This window comes from Meleagris gallopavo, chromosome 10, assembly GCF_905368555.1.
Source record: "Meleagris gallopavo chromosome 10, MGAL_WU_HG_1.1, whole genome shotgun sequence".
In the NCBI taxonomy this organism is placed as follows: domain Eukaryota; kingdom Metazoa; phylum Chordata; class Aves; order Galliformes; family Phasianidae; genus Meleagris; species Meleagris gallopavo.
In genome coordinates, this window is record NC_139413.1 from 11419349 (window position 1) to 11442937 (window position 23589).

The window sequence follows — 23589 nt, forward strand, 5'->3', positions numbered from 1 at the left end:
CCATTGTGTGAGGACTTTGAAAAGAAATACAAAAATAAAATTGAAAGATAATAGAGTTCGAAACACATTGAGAACAATTATCTTAAACATTTTTATTTTACCCAAAGAAATTTCTGAGACCATTGAAAATCATCCTGAGAGCTTAGACACAATCTGGGAAGGGTAGTACTTCCTAAAAACTTTGGAAAAAGTGTCTGCTCTCTTGGTTTCATAAAAGCCTGAGTCATTCTCTTTTTACCAGAGAGAGAAAATGGACTAAAACAAGAGATGTATTTTGGAAGAGACCACGAGACAGATTTTGTTTTAACAAGTCGTGTCAATGCAGAATTTGAATATGTAATTTTTTTTTTTGTTGTTTCTACATATAGCTATTGATGTGGGAGTTTCTATGAAACAGTTTTTCTAGCAATAGTCATATTCGCTAGATCAAGTTTGGAAGTACAAAGCACTTCCATTTTTATTACCAGTATTTGATCCATGACTAATTGCTGTTATCTTATGAGGCTGTGTTTCCGTAAATACACATGTATGGTTTTAATGAGCATGTTGAAAGTCTAATGCTAACTCTACATCTGAATGAACAAACTCATCAATAGCTAGGAAACTAGTTCAATTTTTTGTTTTTTTTTCTTTTAACCTCAGAAGTTTGGGATGCTACGCAGTGGAAATGAGCAGGCAGGTCTTTTGTTCTGGTAAGTTCATATCAGCTTCTGATCTGGTGTGTATGCAATGGTCAGTTTGCATAGAATTCACAGCTTAATTTCAGTGATTGAAAGGGTTTATAAACATGGCATAGTGGGTGTAATAAGATGAATTTCATGAAGGCAGGCCTTCTAGTATTTAGTATCAATTGTTGAAGCCTTGAAAAACAGGGAACTGGTTCAGGGTGGGGACTCAAAGCATCTAATGTGCTTTGACATGGTTCTGTAAGATGCCTCTATTTCACTGACTGTCACATAGACATTTGAAGTTCTATATTTTTCTTTTCTTCCTCAATATTTTAATATTTTGCTGATGTTGATGTAACAAACACACTTTTACCATTTTTGAAGTAGACATCAAAATTAAACAAAAACTTGGAAATTACATTAAGCAAGCTATTTGGTAAAGATGTCTTCATGGCAGAAGGAGGAAGTTTGTCATGCTCCCATCACAGTCAATTCTTAGTACAGCCAATACAAGGCAAGGCTGACTTAAGAAAGATGAAAAAATGTTGCTCCAAAAAGCTGTACAAAAAGCCAGGACTAAAATTGTTCTTCTGGGCATTGGCTATATGTTAGTTAGACTTATGTGTAAATAATAATTACAAAGGAATCCATGAACAATCTCTTTGTGAATGCAGCATGACAGTAAGTTGACTTGCCCCCAGATGTAGCATTCTTCTAAGAAACTTAAAGAAATTCTTAGGAACTGCTCAATTCCACATGCCATGGCATAGTATGAAGTCTTGAAATGTATGAGGTCCTGCAGAATATGTAATTTTTTCCATATGTTTTGTTAACAAGTGTCATGCATGTATTTTACTAAAACCTGTTTTTCTCATTGTGTTTCATATGAAACAGTTCATTTTTAATTCCCAAAGCTCATCCTGTGGAATAGTGCAAGATACATTGCATGTACTTATGGCTGTCCTCAATCATTTTCTACTACTGTTGTTCCAATTATATTAAGCCTGGAAGATTTTTGTTCCATTCGGGACACAGAGTAAAGCTGAATAAAGTGACATAGTTCATGAACTAGGAGAACAGATTGTAGCAGCCCTCTGCTGCGTAATAGTATTTAGTTTCCAACTGTCCTAACAATATTTTTCCCTTTAAAAGATACTTCAAATCTTATTTGTTTTTTATTACTTCAAGTGAAAAACATTATCTCCCTGGCCTCTTCAAATGGTTACATTTAAGAAGTATTGGCGGGAAACTTCCAATGACCTGTTGCATTGTTTTAACATTATTTTTTCCCAGCAAAGTCTGTTTCTCTTGGCAGTCATTCACAGTTCTGCAGTTCTTCCAGAGGAAGCAAGGCTTTATCCTCTTTGAAATGGTCCAAAAAAAAAAACAACCCACGAATGAAATTCAACAGCAAGTGATAATCCTTGCAATAACTTTCTGAATTTATTGCAAATAAATAACTTGCATTGCCTGATTACTGGCGAGTTCTACAGGACTCACGTGAAGAAAATCTCCTGAATGTTCGTATGGCCTAATCACTCTGATTATGTTTCTCTGTAGAGAAAAAAATACGAAAATGGCATTATGTCTGATTGTCTTTATTTTTTTCTGAATGAGAACTATATCCGTTATTTTTTATTGGCCAGAATGTGAACTCACAAAATGAATAACAACATGATAGAGAATAGAATATATCACACGGGGAAAAAAAATCAATTGCTTACATGCCTCTTACTGGTAAATACACTACAATTATGTCGAAGTCAAAGCAAGATATGCATGAGTTATTGTTTTATCTAATTGAAAATGTTCTTCTAACAATTTTTTTAGAGAAAACTGATATTGTGGTTGAGCTTCTTATTTACTTTTGTATGGGGTTTATTTGCCCTGTAACTGATGCAGTACTTCTGAATACTGGCAAAATTCAGTGTGTCAGTACATTGGTTCAGCATTTTAGTTGTTTAGGATTCCAGTAAAAATTGGAATGTCATATTGTTTTCTTATTGTTTAAATGTAGGTCTTTTGTTTTCTGGTTTAGTTCATGTATGGTGAGTATTTTAATCCCAACATGAATAGAGACATATTTCCACTGAGTAAAGTCAAACAGGGAGTTTCCATTGGAAACAGCACGGACTCCATTTGCATACACACCTACAAGCTGATGACACTGGCATTCACCAGTAAAGTAGAAAAAATTATTTATAAATAGCATACAGTTGAGTGAATCTGAAGTAATTTCAGCTATAAATTGCTTCTCTTATGAGGAGCGGGACCAATAAATTCATTGTTGTAGTGAGCTGAGTTCCTCTTTCTTCCTGTATAATTTCTTAATGGTGAAAAAATAAACAAAAACCTAGCACTTACTTTGACACTGGGGAATTAATTGTTTATATTTTATGTAGCTTTAGTAGAAGATAAATTATGGGAGGTAGAAAGTCAGTAGTATAGATATAAATCATTAAGTAAAAACTTATGCCAGAAGAAATTATAATATTTGAAGATTCAGGTGTATATATTTTTTTAGTATATTATTATTCAGTACATGTGTCTTAAACATTGATATCTGTGTAAGTCTCACGTAATACAGGACATTTTTACAATATTAGTGCAGGGCTTATAGTAAGGCATACTGTAAGGGGGAAAGAAAATCTTTGCAAAGGGATATAACACGATAGGATCAAACTGCAGATCTAAACACCTAAGAGTAGGGTATTTGCAGTATATCTGTCTACTTATAGGCATCTGCATGTGAGCTCTCACAGTTATTCAAATTCAATACGACTGTTCTAAATTCTGCTGCTAAATGTAATGTATGTATGTTAAGTAAACACCGCCAACAAGAAAGCCCGCAGTTGTTTCATGACAAGTATTTTATCTTGTAGACTATCATAAACATTAGGTTTCAGTGTTATAAATATAACAGCATAGGTGAAATGAGGAGGATTATTTTTCTTATCTGAAGAGTAGCATGCATTATGCCTTTATCAGTGAGCATTCATCTCATTTCTAGTCAAGAGCTTCACATTTCCTTGGATTTATTAAGTTTTGATTTCATGTAATAATGCTCTATAACTACATGATACATTTTAGTTGGGAAACTTTCAGGAAACTTCTTGTTGTTTTTCAAAGATAAAATGCTGGATTTATTTATTTATTTATTTATTACAAATATATATGCTCTTGTGTTTACCACTCTTCATATATATTGTTCACTCTGCATGGGTTCTGACTTTTTTCTTTCCTTTTTTTTTTTTTTTCCCCCCACTGTTGAAGGAAGAATATTTGCAATAAAATAAGACAACCTAAAGAGGGAAGTAATTTCTCAAGTAACGGTACATGATATCCTGCGCGAATAAGGAAATTATTTGAAGCACTGCATGATAAACTTGGCCTTTTATGTGCAGTCTTCAGCATCCGCTGTTGACTATTACTCTGTTTTAGTGGACCAATGGTAAATGCTGCTGATGTGGCAAACAATCTGCTCCTCAGGCAATTTTGCCAGAGTACGATATAGTCTTTCACTTCTGGCCTGAGACCTATGGGTCTTTCTGTCCAGGTGGCCAACTCTGTCAGGGCAGTAAACTGATGTTCATTCTTTTCTGTCCCAAAGGAAGTGTGGAGGAGGGAAGATGGCCTTCCTTCCAAAGGATATTTGCCTTTGCCATAGTGATAGACAAAGCTAATGAATAAATCAGCAAGCAAGACAAAAAAAAAGAAAAGAAAAGAAAAAAACCCAAACCACAAAAAGAAGGGTCAGAAAACTTATGGCAAAGGAAAAAACAATGAGAATATTGTATATGTCAGGACACTACTTGCCATTTCATAAACAAATTTCTTCCTATCTTTGTATATTTTACTTGGATATCCTGTTTCTTTCTTTATCCACTGTGTGACATTAGGATTTCAAAAAGGACTGAGTTCGTAGTAAGGTTTCGCGTATGATATAGTTGGAGAATGTGGAGATTTTTATGCTAAAGTTGGGAAATGTTTAAAAAGTGATAATAGTGAAATGGTAAATGATGCTTTTCTTCCAAGAATGGAAAGAAACACATCATTTAAAAAAAAAAAAAAAAAAAAAAGTTGTTTTGTCTGTATGTGCTAGGGATGTACTATTTTCTGTATTTTCTTTGAAACTTTCTGGTATTTTGAGATAACATGCGTCTTTAAGTTGTATTGCAAAGCAAGCTTTCACTGTTCAGATTTATTCTTTTAAATATATTTATTATTTGTGATAAATTTTACAAACGTTTGTACTATGGCAGAGATAGCCTTCTGAACTGCAGCTGTGCTTCGTACTTGAGCATGGGCTTCGTGGTCGATCACACCAGGAGGTCCCCTAAGAAATACTTAGGATTCTTGTTCCTCTTAATTTCGGTTATACAGATCCTTGGCAGCAGAGTTGCTCTTCAGTTTTTCTGTCTTTCTAGTTTCTAATGGTAGTAAAAATGATGCTTTCAATTTTAAGAAATCAGTAAGACATTACCCAATGAAAGGGGACAATGCAAAGTTTGGTAGTGTGTCTAAAAGATTTTTTGAGTTCATTTGGGTTTTAGATTAGGCCAGAATGGAGTTCCAAGTAAGAAGATGACATGCTTAATTTTGTGAAAGCTTTCCTTCGTATATGGGTGATAGCAGTCAGCTTTATGCAGCATATAGTGTAAAGTCAGCAGAAGTTGCTACACAGAAGAAACAGCTGAAATATGGAAACAAGACTGTGGGGCAGTCTGGAAGCACTGTATTAGCGACAGCTGATGGACAGTAATAGTTGGTTTGGAAAGCGAAAGTTTGGCAGTCTCTGCAAAACTAAGATGCTCAGAAGAGGTAATTTGATGAAGTTCAGTAGCATCCCAAATTCAGAAATGATAAAATTGTTTTGTAGTTGCATGGAGAATACATTTTTATCGTAGGAGTTTAGAGGAGAGCTGTATAAAGTAGCAGCATTGGTTTTAGAGCAGCAGAACAGAACAGGTGTTTCTTGAGTTCTAATTAAACAGTGTTAATTAATATTATACATTTTTACGCTTATAACATCTTTAGGATAAGATTTTGTAAAGCTACAAGCTTTAGGAATGCATGTCAATAGATGTATGTTTCCAGTCTTAGACATTTCTCAAATTAATTTTCTTGTGCACACAGAATTTTTCTTATATTGAATTATACTCTCAAAAACACGTACTAAATGCATGGAAAACATTTCTTGGAGTCCTTGTGTAATCAACAGTATTAATTGTGCTTCCACTGTTCTTAAGCTTCTGCCTTTTCATTTACTTTTGGCCATGTCAAAGAGAGAATTTTATCAAATACATTAAAACTTGCAGGCATAATTTTATTTAGACAAAATCCGAAGTTTGATAAAATTTGGTGATATCTCAAAGGCTGGATTATGTCTTCTATCTCTTCCCTATAAAAATGAGCTGAAGAGTATAGTTAAACAAGATTTGAATTCCTGAAATATTGAAAATATTGTATTGATCTTGTCGGTCAGCTATCCTCTGGCCTGCTTTTCATGACTATAGCAAAGGTATAAAGAAATATAACTCTTATAAATCTTTTAAGTCAAAAGTTTTGGAATGAAGTTGTTTTTCTTCTAGTATATTTAAAACTACTTGCATGTGATTTCTGTAGCATAAGAGAGAAACAGTAGCAGCAGAATTTATGGATGAAAATGCTTCCTGTTTAGGTAAGGAGGCAAAAGCCCAAAACATAATGTTTTCTAACGTAAGAATAGGAGGCTATGAATATTCTCTACAACATTTTCTTTTACCTGAAATATACATGATAGCACCATTTGTCCTTCCATTTGAACTACCTGAGAAGATGAAAAAAAAATCCTAAAACATATGAGATACTGAAGACTTGAGACTATTTAATAATGTTCCAGGAAGAACCTTTTCCTTATTATTAATTTCCTGTTAGCCATGTTTTCTCCTTTTTTTTCCTACCTAATTACATTATCTATAGTGTTTTGTGAAGCAGTGCTAAGTGATTTCTGAGCAACAAACTGGAATTTGTTGGGAAAGATTTTAAGTTTTAAAGTAAGAAGATTCTCATAGTATTTGTTAGAATTTATTTTAGTGGACTTTCAAATAACTTCCCACTGTCCAGAGTCTGGATATTTTATGAAGAAGTTAGTGGCAGTGTCTGGCATCTGTGCTTATATTAAGCAGAAGATTTTCTAGTTTTTATTTCTCTGTAAAGTACTGCTGTTCATGGCAAGAATTGTAGATTGCATTCCACTTTAACAGTGACATTTTACAGCTGCCTTGGGCTCCTGGGCAATTATTCCTTATTCATTTGGGAATCACAAAGCTGTTCTCACTTGTACTGAACACTTCTATGTGTTGTAAACTGAGATGTGACAATGCAGACTACGCTCACTTTCATTCCAGGTTCTTGAAATGCCATATGCTTGACAGAGCTCTTCAATTAATCTAAACAGCTCTTTTTTGAGAGCCAGCAAGCAGTTAAAGGACAGATAAAACTGGAAGTTCTGCATCACATTTCAATTCAGGCTTCCATAATGTTTCATCTTCTTTGACCTTAAAAAAAATGGCTATGAAACTGATTCAGATTGGTCATAATGAGATTACCATGAAATTACAGTTGACTTCTTGCTTGATTTAATGTCCTATTTCTTCTAATTAGATCCTACCAGGATTTCCAGTTATTCACAATGGCTTGTTTAATAGTTATGTGCCAGAAAAGTCATGTGCAATACGTAATTGTGTCAGTGAAAGCACCAAAATTCATTGTCTGAGGTTTGGTCACTAAAAAAGACTGTAAGTAAAAAGTGAATCTTAAATGTCTAAATGTGCATTACAAATCCTGGTGAAAGTAGGTGAGTACCATAGCAGGAAATATGTTCATTAAAATGTTAATTTTTATAAGGAAGAGTAAGAAAATCAAATATCAAGGTAAGTTTACAAGTGATTGAAAAACAAAACAAAAAAAAAAACCAACTTTATAAGGAACATTATACAAAATATTCTTTCATCTCTATCATAATTTGAAGCTCTGGTCTAAAATTAATGGTCTTTTTCAATTGTATTGTCTACTCCTTTTGATTAGATTGCTAAGAGAGCAATGCTGGCACTCACATTGAAATATTAATCTAATGATCTAGTAGCTACTAGTAGATAGATCAGATTAAATGCGTAATTGGTCTTCTTCATGGTATTTATATATTTTTAAATACACTACTTTTCCACCTTGTGATAAATTTCTGTTCATTCTTATAGTCATTCATTACTATAGAATGCATCTGAAAAGTTATCCTCCTTTACATTAAATGTGAAAGCCTTTTAGTCATTTTGCTCAATAAATCTTATGAATTCCAATTTACAGGATAAAGGGAAATTATTTTTTCTTAATTTTTCTGTGGTCCTTATTTATTAATAGAGTATGCTTGCTATTTGCAAACTGTTTTCTGAACTTGTAAGTTACAGCAGAATCCATACGCTGACCTTAAAGTTAGAATGAACATCTTTGTAGCACAAAATTCAATACAGTCTTGGAACAAGACACCTGAGCAATGAGCAAAAAAAACCAGTCAGCTGCTGGATCTTGACATGACATAAGATGATTCAGTGTAATAAAATGTAGTAATAAGGATGATATTTTTATATCAAATACTTTACATCAGTAATACAGTAATGATTCATAGTATCCTTAGAGTTGGAATGGACGTTTTAAAGATCGTCTAGTCCAACTTCCCTGCAATGAACAGGAAATTCTACAGCTAAATCAGGTTGCCCAAGGCTCTTCTCTTGTCCATTGATGCAGTGGCAGCATCATAAAAGACCACTAGGTTGGTCAAAAGGGATTTGCCCTTAGTGAAGCCGTGCTGGTTCTCCCATAAAACCTCTCTATCTTCTCTGTGCCTTAGTTTAGCTTCCAGGAGGATCTGCTCCATAATCTTTCCTAGCACAGAGGTGAGACTGATAGGATGGTAGTTTCCAGGGTCGTTCTTTTTACCTTTCTTAAAAATCGGTGTGATATTATCTTTTTTTCCAGTCACCAGGGACTTCACCCGACTGCCATGACTTCAAATATCATTGAGTCTTGCTTGGTGACCACATCAGCCAATTCTCCTAGGACTCTGGAATGCGTCTAATTGGGACCTATAGACTTGTGGATGGTTGTGGTGGTGAATCTGATCTTTGCTTGCAATGGGAGTGACGTTGGTTCCCCAATTCCTTCCCACCAAAGCAAATGTTTGAGGGTTGTGTGGTGAGCAGTTATCAGAGAAGACAGAGACAAAAAAGTTGTCTGTTGTTACCAACAATTGCTAGAGTATATTTTCAGTGTAAGATAGCTGTGCTTTATTCATTCACTATAATTTTCTCAAAATCTTAATGAATTCATCTTTGAAAATGCCCCTGGGAACTCTTGTGCCCTGAAGTCATCTTGCTTCTGGTCTTTTTGTATTCAAGATATCAGTCCAGAAAAATTGTGTAGGTCAAGCATTTGTCTGGAGTTGAGCTACTGAAAGAGAGGTACTAATGTCTGTTGCTCATGCTTGAGTTGGTTGTAGTCAGAAACAAAGTCAATGGAGACAAAATTTATCCAAAAGAGTCATCTGTTCCTTATGAATTGGTATTCATATATTCTGGAAAATTTCAGGGAGAATCCTTCGTTGAGAAGCATGGGAATGCTGAAAGTCAGATATTTCTCAAGTAAATTCAGCACATAGCTTTATGCTGCCTGACAGCAATTTCAAATATGCATCACATTTCTCCAGTTGCCTCTCTTATCACTAGAGAGCAATGCGGTCTGTGATAGAAGCTGACACAACTATGAAAGTCATTCTTGCTCAGTTTTCTATCTGAGACACGGATTTGGGCTTTGATACTTTGCCAAGTAGTTGTCTTGAAAGGGAAAGTAAATCTAGAAACTTGCATTCTTACTTCTAGTTTGTCTATGAAAACTCAGGTGCCAGTGCTTTTTATCACTTGGCCAATCCTGCATTAGCATATTTCTTCCATGAAAGCATTAACGAAGCAAGTAGCTAAGATGATACTTACCTCTGGATAGAAAAAAGATAGTGTAAGTAACAAAACAGCATATTGTTGATTTAGGATAGAGTGCATTCAGGAGCAAATAGGAAGAGTTGCGGTATCCTTTACAGACTTGCAACTGGCTTTAAGTGTCACTTTGTTACTATATGTACACACAAACATATATTTTGCTATTGCAAATAGCAAATATTTCTCAGATATTTAACTTTTTGGCTCAATGAAAGTAAAAATCTGTTCATTTTTTCTTATTTCTATTTGGAGGGTTGCTTAATATAGAACTTCCAGTCTATTTCTTGAGAGGGAAAAGTGGCTTTTTCTAGAAAAAATAAATATATTTGCCAGTTATATGGAAATAGGTTTTGTATCCCCCATCGTCTTTCTTATATGGAAGGTTTGAAAATTATGATACTCAAATTGTGCAATGTAAAATCATTTAACTATTTCTGACATCCATGTAATACTTCTATCTGTTCATGAGGCAGTCTACTTGTAACTTCAAAGATAACATTTATATAACACATTGCAGCAAAAAATGACATCTATACAGCTGAACGCAGCTCTTCAGAATGAGAACCATCATAAGAGAATAAAGAATAGTCTGTGATAGACAAGTTTCAAGATCATCGTCAGCAGTGCAGCTATCAGTAGGCTGTCTAGGAGAGTCAGAATTTTGAATTTGTTTTTCATGTGTGCTGTCTGGCTTCTGATCCAGCTAGAACGATCTGCTACATAGCTTCTTGTTTTCATTCTCCTTTTCCTTTCTGGCTCCATAGGGACATACATGTACCCTCATGACTGAGGAGCAAGGAGATGGGAAATAAGAAGTAGCTGATTTCCATTCTTGCATGGTACAGTATGTACAAATGCTTTGGAGATGAGCTTTTGGCAAGTAGTAACAAAGGTTGGTCAGAAGTTCTCCTCGCCCTCTTCTTGATTAGCTTCATCTGATGATGTGAAATGTTGGCCTTAATGAAGTATACAACAAATTTACTGGTACTGGGGTTTTTCACAAGGAATGTTGGGAGAATTAAGTAACTCAGTCATGTTCTCTAAGTGTTTTCACTATACTTTATCTTGCCATATCCTGGGTCCTACCCGGTGTCTGCACTTTGACCCAAATTTCTCTTTATTTCTTTACTCCGACCATGCTGAATAAATTTTGTCTGAAGAGTTGTGATTCCAGTAAGAGTAACTGACTTGATTGTATCTCCATGTATTTGGCTCAAAATAAAACTAGATTTGAGCTCTCGCATCAAAATTCACAAAAAGATTTTGAATGCTCCAAGTTTCATATTGAATCTGGCTCTTGATACATACTTAATATTTGATACTAGAGCACATTTCAGGAAGAAAGCTTTTTTTTTCCCAACATATGTATTTATGAAGACAATGGAAGCTCAGTTACTGTAAGTGATTTTAAAGGATATAAAATGGTTTCACTTTTAGATCCAGTACTGCTCAAATGGTATATTCTTTTTTCAGAAATGAAACTTGGAATTTCCACAGCTTGGTTTTTTTCTTTTCTGCCAGCACAAGCTAAGACAAAAAGTAGGGACTTTTTATTAGCTGCTATTTTTTTGATAATGAACTTTTTGCTCCTTCTGTGAAATCAAAGAGCCAGTGCCTCTGAGAAGAAGTAATAAATTAGCTGTTTTGTTGCCTATGCAAGTTATCACACTTCTGTATCACGTTATCCGGCATTTTATTTGTATTCTGGGTATCTTCAAATGCTATGCAGTTAAACTAACCAAACAGGAAATGGCATGCTGGTGAACTGGTGCCTGAGAAAGATCAAGAAGGAAGTATATATAAAGTATTTCACAAATTCCAGAGAAGCAAAAGAAACATGAGAAATCTTTCTTGTTTCTTTTTTTACCTTTTTTTTTTTTTTCAGTAGATGGATGACAAAGTAGGTGTGGAGCACAATTTAAGATGTTATGTGGGTTACAGGATAAATGTTTGTTTGTAGTTAGAGGAAAGTTACAATCCCGGAAAATGACACAACCCCTTAAATAGACTGCAAGTAGATCTCATCCTTCCCATCCAGGTATGAAAATTATAGGGAGTCAGTGATGCTCTCCTCCCCAGCTTGGGGCTATGCAGAAATTGTACTATTATCAGGTGCCAAGAAAGAAGTTGAAGGGAGTTAGAGAAAGAAAAGGGTCAGGGAAGTGCTGGAATTGAAAAACCAGTGGGCACTGAGGAAAGAAAAACAGTATATGACACATGTAGCAGACTGTTGAGTTCATTGTGAACTGAAAAGCTGAGGCTAGCAGATTATCTGCTGTATAGGGCAGCAATATTAATGCACGTACTCCACGTTTGTGATTCCTCATTAAAGGTGCTTGGTAATAAATGTAAATATAATAAATATATTTCTGTGTTGGGGCCCTATGTAGAAGTAATTACTCTAGTAGTAGGTATTTTTAGGAGAAATCCCAAAAAGTGACTCTAGATGCTGATATTGGTCTGAAGTGCCATAGGCATTTTATTACAGGCATTGGAAATAGGTCTGATGAAGCCATTTTTCTTCTATCTTTTTTTTTTTTTTTTAATCCCCTCTGCCAAGAGAAGAGGACTAGCCCTCTTTTCCATAGGTCCTTGGACATAAATCACAAAAAAATCACAGAAAGAGTGGCAAAGGCCTTAAGATACCAAATTCTGCATGACTTTTAGCCTTTCAGCTTTCAGAATAGCCTCCAGTGCAGGAGACATGAGAAATGTAGTGAAGAGTGTTTGAAATGTTAAATAACTAAAATGTTGCATAATGCACATTTTGTTCGAATAGCTCCTTTAAGTCATCATGAAGTCATGATTTCTTTTGTTTAGCGGAAATTAAATCAAATTTATCTTAAATATTTAATAGGGTTGTAGAAGTATTGAATTAAAGCAAATGCTTATCACAGTTCTGAAATAGTTTTCTTTTACATTCCATAGCAAGTCTAAGCTAAGTTTCAGTTTCCTGAAGGATGTTTGTGTTTTCTGATACCAGGCCAAAAATGATGTGTGCAATATTTTCAAACTGCTTTCTGAGACAATTTTTTTTACCTTGGTTTTTCCAGCAAAGCCTGAGAAAAGTCTCTTTTGATTGCTGGAAAACATGTATTTACATTCAAGTGCTTAATTCTTTTAATTTCTTGTGCCTTTAATAATTTTTTTTTTAATACTGGTTGCATTCCAGCATTCATTATGCTCTGCATGTGTCAGAATTTCTTACAGTTGATCCTGTAATACTTGTAAATGTACCTCTATTTTTTATCACCAGCATTGTCCTCTGTGATGTTTGAATAAAAAGCTAGTTTATCTGAACTCTTGTAAATCCCTAAAATTTATCAGCTGCTTTTTGTTTTTGGGTGAAACAGCGAAGCAAACTTGATATCTGATTTCCTATTTGCAGATTGATGCTGAAGCTGGTATAGGCAACAATAAGTATATGTTCTTTTCAAAATACTAAGGAGGCTCACATCTGAGATATGGGAAAAAGCAAATTGTAAGAAATTTCTAATATCTTGGGAGATCTTATGTCCTTTAATACGTGTGGTCTAATCTTGCTCTTACCTGTACTGTCGGAGATAAATCTAACCACTCAGTATAATAACCCTTCTGGTGGGGATCCTACTTCTCTAAAGTTAATGGCAGCTGTCCAGCTTAATTTAGTGGAAGCTGGAACAGAGATATTTCCTGTCCCATGTTATCTGATGAAGAGTTTGATTATAGTTTTTCCAGCATGCGGATATTGCCTTCTATATTTGTATTTTCTTGTATCTAGAAACCAACTTCCCAGAAACAGGGAAATTTTGCCTTTTCTCCCTCAGCTTAGATTGTGATTATTAAGCTGTTGAAACAGAGGAGTTTCAACTCTTATTTCTCTCTACCTGTGATTAAAAAGTATTTATTTGCAACTCAACTGGGAGAACGTGCTTCCTTTTAACAAAACCTGATATGTGAAGTGAAATTGCATTCTGTGGTTGCTGTTATCTACTCCAGACAGATTTTGTTGTTGGTTTTGTTTTTTTTTTTCTGGATTTCATAAACAGTACTATCAGAACAGTGGTTTTTCATGTATTTCATGACAGTTTGGAGAATTTTTATATTTTTTCCTCTAATAAAAACAATAATAATGATAATAAATTAATATATTATGGGATAATCCATTGTGATAGTTTCAGCTTTAGTGAGTTTTGTTTAGGCTCTCTTAGCTGCTTCATATTTTCCTGTTTTATTTTTTTTAGGTGATTCTCTTGTTCATTTGTTTATTGCCTATATTGAAAAAAAAAAAGCTTATTATTTTACCTAATGTAAGATCTTTGAGAGAGACATAAACATAATAATCACAGTGTGCTTTGTTGTTTCTATAGCAGCTTGTACTGTCCAACCATCCTTTGAGGAAGAAAATGTAGGGGCAGTTGCAGTACTTCTATAGACTTTCTGGTCCTACTCTCACCTGAATCTGATATTTTAGAGCTTGTATTAGATTTGACTGTAAAATCTGCATGGCTCAAAAAGTATTAGGTCAGTGTAGTGCTAACTTTTCAGCAAGTAAATTTTTTGAGCATTGATGGCATTATTACTTCAGCCTTTATTTTTCCAGTGTGTTACTCATCTACAAAATAGCGAAAGAAGGCTATGCTCTTCTTAAAACCTGCTTCATGATAATAGTTCATGGATGTCAAATACAGTCAAACTTTTATATACCAAATGATTTTCCTAACACATTTTAAAGTGTTTTGCACTGAATTTCTTGCTGCTTTTATCTAAGTCTGCAGACATCTGTTAGCTAACTCCATTTTTAGGGATTAAAAATACTTAGCAACATGAGTAACATCACCTCTGAGAGTGGTAGTAGTCTTTAAAGAAAATACTGTTAGGGAACATTATTCATAAAATAATATTGTGAAAAGTTTTCTCAAAAGACACAGTCCTACAAAAATACTTGAACTGAAAGCAAATCTGAATAACATTTCCATCACATAGTCCCATTCAATTACTTATAATTACCCATATCCATTAGTTTTATTAAATGTTTGCAGGATCTGATCTTGTCTTGCTATTTTTAACTGTACTAGGAACTATATTACAAGTGTTAATATTTGTTATCCTGAACTTTAAATTTTGTACTTAGAAGAAAGGGGAAAAAAAAGCAGCAGAGGGCGCTGAGGCCACCACACATGGATCTCTTCCTGTTCTGGATTTCCCCGTGCAGGGATTTCCCACTCCACTGAAAGAAAAGCCTTTATAAAGAGCACTTGCAGCAACTGACAGTTGCGGAGCAGCAGCCTCTCAGTGTACTTCATTGCAGGAAAGAAAGCAAAGTTTTTGAACAAACTTTATTTTCCTAATAACAGCAATTATAAATGTTAAAACAGATGGGAAGAACAAGACAAACTGTGCTAATTATTTTGAATGTATTAATAACTGGTAAGTTGGGGAGCTTTATTTGCTTCATTTACTTTCAATTTTTATCAAATGTAAAGTGAACTAAAGTTTACTGTTTTGTTGTTATTTCTCTTTTTTGCATTTGCTTTTACATTTCAGTGAATACAATGTTAATTAAGTAGTTCTTTCAAAATGTCAAGAAGTTTATTTTGGCATTTATTTGTAGCTTTTCTCTGCGTGGTCACTTTCTTATAGAGTTTGACTAAAAGACTGTCTAGGAGACAACTGCATTACATAACTGTATGTTTGGTTTTTACTGTCATCTCTGACAATATCATTCCAGTTTGATACCAGATATTCTCTTGAAAGTTACTTACCATCCCTTCCCTCAAATGTTACAGAGTTTTACAACAAGATCTGCCTAGTTAGAAACGTTAGTTTATGCCTGTGATTGTATTTTCACTGGCCATATTGATTTATGCATTTTATGCAACAGAAGTGTCTGCTAGGGTCATCTCAGGCTGTTAATTTAGAAAAAAAACAAAACAATTTTTATGGAATATTTTGAAGATGTAAACCACTGTACAATCTGTATTAGTTTAACTTCCACACAAATGTAAAGTTGTAACCTCATGTCACAGTAGGCCATGAGAAAACAGGAATTTTAACAGTGTTGCTGAGTTTGCATTATTTCTCCCTGTTGTAGTTAAAGCTTTTGAAATGGAAGTTATACCAGCTGACAGAGTTGTTGCACGGATTGGAGAAACATTGATACTCACATGCAATACTACTGGCTGTGCATTACCAAAGTTTTCATGGAGAACCCAAATGGACTACCCCCTTGGAGGAAAAGTGTACAATAACAAGACATACTCTACCTTGACTATGAATCCAGTTAGTGCTGAAAATTATAACGATTATTTATGTACTGTCATCTGCAATAGAGAGAAAAAAGAGAAGAGTGTCAAAGTTGAACTTTACTGTAAGTAAAAATGCTCTTTAAGTAGTACTCATTTGCTAAGAAATTATATTTTAAAAATAAATGAATTGTTCTTAGATATTGTAGATGGCAGTTGTCTGATAGCGCTAGGGTAAGGAGTCTGATATAACTCAACAGATATTTCCTTGTAAAGATTCCTTTGTCTGTTTCCTCTCAGCCCCTTTCTGTTTAGCTTTTTACCCTGAAAATACTGTATATTCTCATTCTTGATAATACTTGAAAGCTAGAACATAGGCTCCCCCAAACGTTTATAGAAGTGGAACAGAAAGAAACGATGTGGTTTAGATGGACATACATGGGAAACCTCCAGGTGCAGAGCACTTAATCAAAATCTTGGCAGTATGCAGGGTTACAATTCAGATGTCTAAAGTTGCCAATATGAAAAAAGGGGTGCTACTAGTGTATCTACTGTTACAGATCCCTCTGCATATTTAGGTAACTTATTTAGGTGCCTTGCTGGATCTCTTTAAATAATTTGTGATCATATTCTAAAAAATTGTACAAATGCATTTCTTCTTAGTGTGTGAACTGCTTATAAAATACCTATATGTCTTCATATCAAGGTATGTCTTGTTATAGAGTCGATGTAAGGTTGATATGAAGTGATATGCACTTTTAAACTCGAGTTGTTTAATGTCTGGACTCTGCTCTGATGTTGAGTCTAGGGCCCATCTCCAGTAGTCTAAAGAAGTGGGCTTTGTTCTTTTAGCTTTTCCCAGTGATCCTGTCATTGAGACCACTGCATCTTTAGTTGTTGGAGAAACTGCCACTGTCGTCTGTAAAGTTCATGATGTGTTTCCTTCTGATCACTTGGAATTACTCCTAAAGAAAGAGGAACATATTCTTCATAGCAAAACTTTTGAAGGAGATGTCAGCACAAAAACAGAAACCAAAACTGTGACATACTCATTTAACCTCGTGACTGAAGACAACGGTAAAGAGATTACTTGTGTGGCCAGATTACAAATTGCTGGTATGGACTTTGAGCCCAAAGAAAGATCAGCTTCTCTGAAACTGAATGCACACTGTAAGTGTTTTTATATTAGGGTTTTCATATCAGCAGTGTTTTATGCTATATTTTGTGGAATGGATTTATAAGGTTTGTACATTTGTAATCTGTACTTCTTTATATTTCCATAATCTATTTTCTAGTATCTATATTTAGTTGCAAAAATATCAAAAGTAGGATATACCTTTTATTTATTAAATGTTATCTCTGAGCACGATCTTCTAACATTCTTGTGAAACAGATTGTGTTTTCAGGTTTGAAGCCTAGGCCATATAAGTTAAATGGTTTTATTCAGCAACAGTTAGTGAGAAACCTGTGCACATTGCCTTATGTATCTGTCACTATCTTACCCAGGGCTCTGGTACTCAGAAAGTGATGACCATAAGAACAACAACAATAGTATCCAGATAAACAATTATTTTTAAAATTCCCTTGGTATGCTTAGCACTTTCAAGTTTGTAGCCCTAAGCAATAGGGAGACAAGTGTAAGAGTAAATAGAAAAACAAGTTATTTGTATGTATTGTGCCTAGCTTAGCTTTCAAAACTACAAACTCAGTGTCTTATCAAGTCTGGAAAAATCATTCCACTGTGTTATTGGTATCCGTATCATTTTTTTTTTCTCGGTAGTGCATGCAGTATAACTGTAGAGAAGTTAATGTTAAAGATGTGCCTATCATTCTCCATTAGCATGCTAACCTTATCTTTCTTTTGCTCTTTTCCAGTTGGTCCACAAAATACTTTCATTAATGCATCTCCGGGAAACTTACTAATGGAAGGACACTCTCTGAAACTTACTTGTGTGACTGAGAGTAATCCACCAGCACAAGTATTTTGGAGAAAACATCTGGCAAAGGAAACCATTCAGCATTTCATAGAAAACAATGTTCTTTCTATTCCTCATGCCCATTTCACTGACTCAGGACAGTACATCTGTGAAGTAATTAATCCTGTAACTAATAAAACCGAGAAAGCAACTGTGAACATTATTATACAAGGTACAAGTCTGCTTGCATTTAACTATTATTCAGTAACTAGTCTGTGGTTGTGTATTGAGTTGAAAGTTGCTGAAACACTGATAAATAGGAAATTACTGGGCTTTCCTTTTATGTTTTCAGAATTTAACTTTTGATTCACTGCTGTTCTTTATGGGCTATGGTTTTCATTTCTATGCTTAATTTTCAGATAATTCTCTAGTGCTGTGCATGTGTGCTTCTATACATTTACTACAAAGCAACACTCAAAGCGATAAAGAAACCTGAAGAAATAGTGCTGTGGGAAGTTATTCTCTTGAAATGCCAGTGTCCATAGCGATTTCATAGGGACATCTCAGTCTCCTGCTTTGGGAAAGTAATCAAAAGGATTATATTTTGTTGTTGTTATTATCAGTGTTACTGCTACTGTTTCTGTAGAGCCAAACGTTTCAGATAGAATCTGGGACAAAAACTAAAATGACCAAATACTTGGGTGAGCAGTTCCTGATATTTTTAAAACACTTTAACTTTAGTTCTATTTTATCTCTAGCTAATTATTTGAAATGGTTGGGAATAGCTTACTGACACATCCCACATTGTGTTGTTTCATTTCTCCCATATTTATTTTTACCACATATTTGTAGACTCCACAATTTAGAAACATCACAGGTGGAAGGAGGAGAACTCTCTACTCACTATTATGCATTATGTTTATTCTGTCAAATTTTCTCCTTAAAATAATCTAAGGAGGAGGCTTTTTCCCAGCAGAGCATTGTATAGAAACATTTTTTTTCTTGAACTGTTGTAGAAGGTTCAGTGAAGAGTTCTGCAATATTTGGAGCACATGCATAATAATAAGATAAAATGGAGTCAAAGGATGGCCCTAGTGCTACTGTTATTTAGCTAGCTTTAAATAATAAAGTGTGAAATCTTTAGTACAGATAACTTATATGAAGTTGAATTTACCTCACTCTTTTTTAATGGCAAATGTATGCTTGAGGCAAAGAAGCTACGTAGAGAGGTGCTTGTATTCTCTACTGTTGGTACAGGATCCAGTTAAAAGCATACTATGCAAATAGAAAATACATTCTGAAGATTTTCTGTGGAGATTATATTGCATCTTTGTCTTTCTTTTCAGTTACTACTTTGTATCCTGTTCTTGCAGTTTCCATTCAGCTATGCCAAGTGCTGACTCCTCAACCTATAATCAATTACAGCAGAGTTTCATTTCAGTAGTAAGCATATTCTTCTGCTTTAGTCCTGCTGCTGCTGTTCATTCCATGACAACAGTAATGTTCTGTAGGTGTAAGGCTCATTTCTGGCACTAATCCATCTCTAACTTCTTTTTTTTTTTCCTTGTAGCTCCACCAAAAAATACAACACTGATGGTTTTCCCATCGAGTTCAGTGAAAGAAGGAGAAAGTGTTACCATCTCTTGCACAGCTACAGGTGTCCCAGCTGTTCAGATTACCCTAGAAAAGAAAATAGGTGATGTGATCACAACTCTTAAAACAGAAGATGGCAAATACACCATAGATAAGGCTCAGCTAAAGGACGCAGGAAAATATAAGTGCACATTCACTAACAAATTTGGAAATCATTCTCTAGATGTAGAACTTGATGTCAAAGGTCAGTTAAATAACTACTGTATAGAGTTAATATTATGATTTTTTTTTTTTTTTGATGAGATGACAATGAAATGTCTTTAAAAATACTGAGATGGATTGCACAGATTCTTTTGCAAGTGATAAGATATTAGTAGTTATGAAAATTTCTGTCTCAAATTTCAGAGCACAAAATAATAGCTTCTTCAAAATATTTCATAAATCCACTTCTCCCCCAGACTCTGAAAAAGGATTTAAAATTGTGGAACCTAGTGGAAAGATACTATTTTAGGACTCTTTCCTTTGCCTTTTGTATTTCTTTTCTGTTGAGAAAGCACAGCAACCTCTGGGTCTGTTGGTCTGTGTCCTTTCGTGAACACAAATGACTGAACAGTGAATTTAAAACCAGAGGAGAAGAAAAGGCTCAATATAATATAAAAGATAAGCAAAATACCCCACCAATTTATAAAATGCTATTTCTGTCAGCTGCTGTTGATTGCACTGTTTTAAGGATAGCTGGTGACAGAGTAGTGTCCAAAACTATGCACTTGGAGATTATAGCAAATCAATTAACTGGATTAGTGCTTTGTATATACAAACTTCATGAGATTGTTTTGTTCTTTTTGCTTCCATTTGTTGCTAAACTTTACCTTTATGTTTCTTTTCAGTTCCTCCTCAGAATGTTACTGTGTTAGTTTATCCATCGGAAAATGTTAAAGAAGGAGAAAATATCACTATTGTGTGTAGCACATACAGTAACCCACCATCACAGATGATCCTGAAAAAGGTTAATCAAGAGAAAGAAATAATTCTACCAGTAGTCAATGGAACCTTTACACTCTACAATGTCACCAAAAATGATACAGGCAGATATTTGCTTGATGTTTTCAATGAGGTTGGAAACAACATCAAAGTGATAGAGATAGCTGTTGTAGGTAGGTAAATCTATTGCCTAAACTTATTTTGTTTGTACGTTCTAGTAGATTTTGTGTCAAGGTAGGCAAAACAAGTTCATGGCTAATCTTTGCACAAATATATTGAAGTTAACCTAAAAAAAAAAACAACCCTAAATCAACAACAGGAAAAAAAAAACCACACAGAAACAACACGACAAAATCAAAGAAAAAAGAAATTGAATGAAATAACAGAGCAACTGATGAGGATCTGCTTTATTTAACCTTCTTATAGTGTGGATATTGTCTCTGTTACATTAGTTGGCACTGCAGCTCTAAGAACAGGGTTAGAAAAAGGTGGATTCTAACCATTTTTCTATGCATTTTGTGAACAGTGTAGCTAACCTAGAGAGATCTAAATATTGAGCTTGTTAAACATGGTCTTTTCCTGAAGCATTATGTTTCCAGGAGGTGGAAGTATCCTTATGTTATTTACTGGGTGAAATAGATAGTATTCTTTTGTTATTCTTCAGGAACTCCATGATATTCTTCATTGTTGGTGATATTAAGTGTGTTTGAACTTGTATAGCATGTCCAAGACCCAGATTCTGGCTAAGAATTATAGTGGTACTGTGGAGTTATTAAAGAAAAGAGAAACAAGGAAACGGTTTTGAAATGTGCTTTGTGGAAGAAAACTGAAAAAATATTCCAGTTAAGGTCACTAAAATAACTCTACTTTTAGTTATACATTAAAATTTTTATAAAAACTGATTCATATAACTTTTTGTATCCTTTTGTCTCCATTTTCAGGAAAATTGGAAAAAACATATCAAATTATGCCCCTGATTATTGCATTCTCCTGTGTAACAGCAATAGCTATACCTATGGTTGCAGTTTTGATCTACGTGTCAAGAAAAGCAAAGATAAATGGATCCTACAGTCTTGTTAAAGCATTGAGGCTGAAAGTGTGATTGTGTGAATATAAGTTTAAATAGTTCATAATAAGCAATGTTATTTATTGTTGTGACTCTTTCTACACCTATTCCAAAGCATGGTAACAAACAAATGATTTGAGAACAGTACCATGAAATAGCAAATGAAATTTTTGGGGGCTTTAAGAGGTATTTCAGAATTTAAATTAAAGGGAATATTAACATTCTGTCTTAGGAGTAAGTATAGCACTTCTGTATTGGAGCATGCTAAACCTAGAGTTCCTTGGAGAATTAGGTTTGTACATAATGTATAAATTGTTACAAGTATGTTTAACTGAATGTCAGTTTGTAAAATTGCAGTCTCTGCAGCTGTACATAGACATGTTGTTAATTCAGTAATATAAATAAGCATTATTTGAACTTATTGATTAATAATATTTTATTTTGTATTATTCTAAAGATTGAATGTTTTTAATATAGTCTTTTTTCTTGTGGCAATGTTTGGAAAATGTTCTCTTTTCACTTATTTTGCTGTAAACTGTGTACCTTCAAAGAAATTACACAATCACTGGGTTATACACATCTGATTATTTTAAATTAATTTAAGATCTCAAGACTCATTTGTGAAGGATTGTATTTTAGTTAGTGAAACATTATTATAAATATTACAGAGGAAGGGGCTGGGATTATAAAATAGATAGTTTTAGGACAGCTGAAGCATTTTTATAGGAATTAATCATTCACAAATCAGTGACAAAATTCTACTGTTTCATAATGAACAAATTAGACCCTTTACTTAGAATGTAAGCTGCCGGTAAGTATGCTTTAGAGATTTCCACTACAAAATACTACCAGTGTGTTTCTTTTAAATCCCTTAAAGTGATTCTTGCTTAATATGTTGTCAGAATACCTGCTTTCATGCTTTCATATTTTCATACCCAGAAATCACCTGCTGTGATTTTGTTAGTTTAAAATGTAGTTACTTTTTACCTGTGGACTTCCTCTGATATGTGTAAACTTAAAGAGATCTTGGCTTAGTAATACTTGGTTAGTTTTACTAAAGGGAAAGCTTGTGTAGTTCTTACGCACATTTCTGTAGAAGGAGTTATTGAAAGCTTACTATCCTTAGCAACAGCAACTTCTAGAGTCATGGGAAGTCCTCTTGGGAAAGACACAAGCAAAGCAGGCAGTTACCTAAGCAGAGAGAGAATCTATATGACCTCAGCCATGGTGATGGTTGTTTACTGAAGCAGTGTCCTGCTCAGGCTACTTGTTGTGGAAAACCAAATCACTTGCCTGACAATCAGTGCCTGTGTGCTTTACCCTCCTTAGTGCCTCTTTTCATCACATTATCTTTCCAGTGCTGGGAAAATGCCTATGAAAATAGTAAGTCTTCTGTGCAGAGGCAAAGATGAGAGGGAATGAGAAGTGGAATGAGAAGTTATTCTCCGCTACATCCTTGCCAGCAGTGCTGCTTTGACTCATGTGGTTAGTGATGTTCACTAAAGATAAGGCTCTACAAGGTGCAAAGCAGTATTAAGTGATCAGGCATTGAGGTGTTGGAGTACATTTACCCCAGCTGCCCGAGCCACTGTGTTAGGCACAAGAATGGGGTGCTGGCTGCTCCAAATTTGCATGAAAATACAAGATCAGAAATATATATGAAAGGAATTTCTCTGTGTTATTTAGTATCTACAAATGATAGCAACTGCCCCCAACAGCAAAACAAACAGATGTCTTTTGATAGCTAGCTGCAGTATGAGGTGGGGTACAGATCTCTGTGTCTTCTTCATAGCATGTTCAGAAGTGCTTTGTGAACAGTAAATCGTTTCGTGCAGGGTCCTGTGCTTGTCTACAGTTGGAAGCTTTGGAAAGTGAGAGTGTAGTAGAAAAACAGAAGTATAGACTTGGCTTGAAGGAATATGAGCTTGAAGTAGGAGGGTGAAGAAAAGATTGAAGACAGAAGAGGATGAGAGCTTTGATGGGCTCATGACATACATTTCTTGGAGGTAATCCCAAGCAGGTTTATTCATAATGTCAGGAATATCTCTGTGCTGACTTGTGAGCTAACCAGAAAATACTGAAGTATGAAACTTCAGTGCATATGCATTTTGTCTA

The 23589-nt window shown here is 34.6% G+C and overlaps 1 protein-coding gene across 2 annotated transcripts; it reads left to right on the forward strand.

The window, feature by feature from the left end:
• The first annotated feature begins 652 nt into the window (after nucleotides 1-652).
• VCAM1 (vascular cell adhesion molecule 1) lies at nucleotides 653-21969 on the forward strand. Of its 2 annotated transcripts, none has more exons than XM_085231403.1 (7): nucleotides 653-692; nucleotides 15768-16043; nucleotides 16771-17088; nucleotides 17794-18066; nucleotides 19405-19671; nucleotides 20315-20581; nucleotides 21350-21969. In XM_085231403.1, exons 1-7 carry the CDS (start codon nucleotides 668-670, stop codon nucleotides 21508-21510), a joined length of 1587 nt encoding a protein of 528 aa, XP_085087529.1. In that variant the 5' UTR covers nucleotides 653-667; the 3' UTR covers nucleotides 21511-21969. The 2 variants fall into 2 exon arrangements, with proteins under 2 accessions (XP_085087529.1, XP_010713931.2); XM_010715629.4 differs by lacking the exon at nucleotides 653-692 and adding an exon at nucleotides 14901-15103.
• Nucleotides 21970-23589: the final 1620 nt, after the last annotated feature.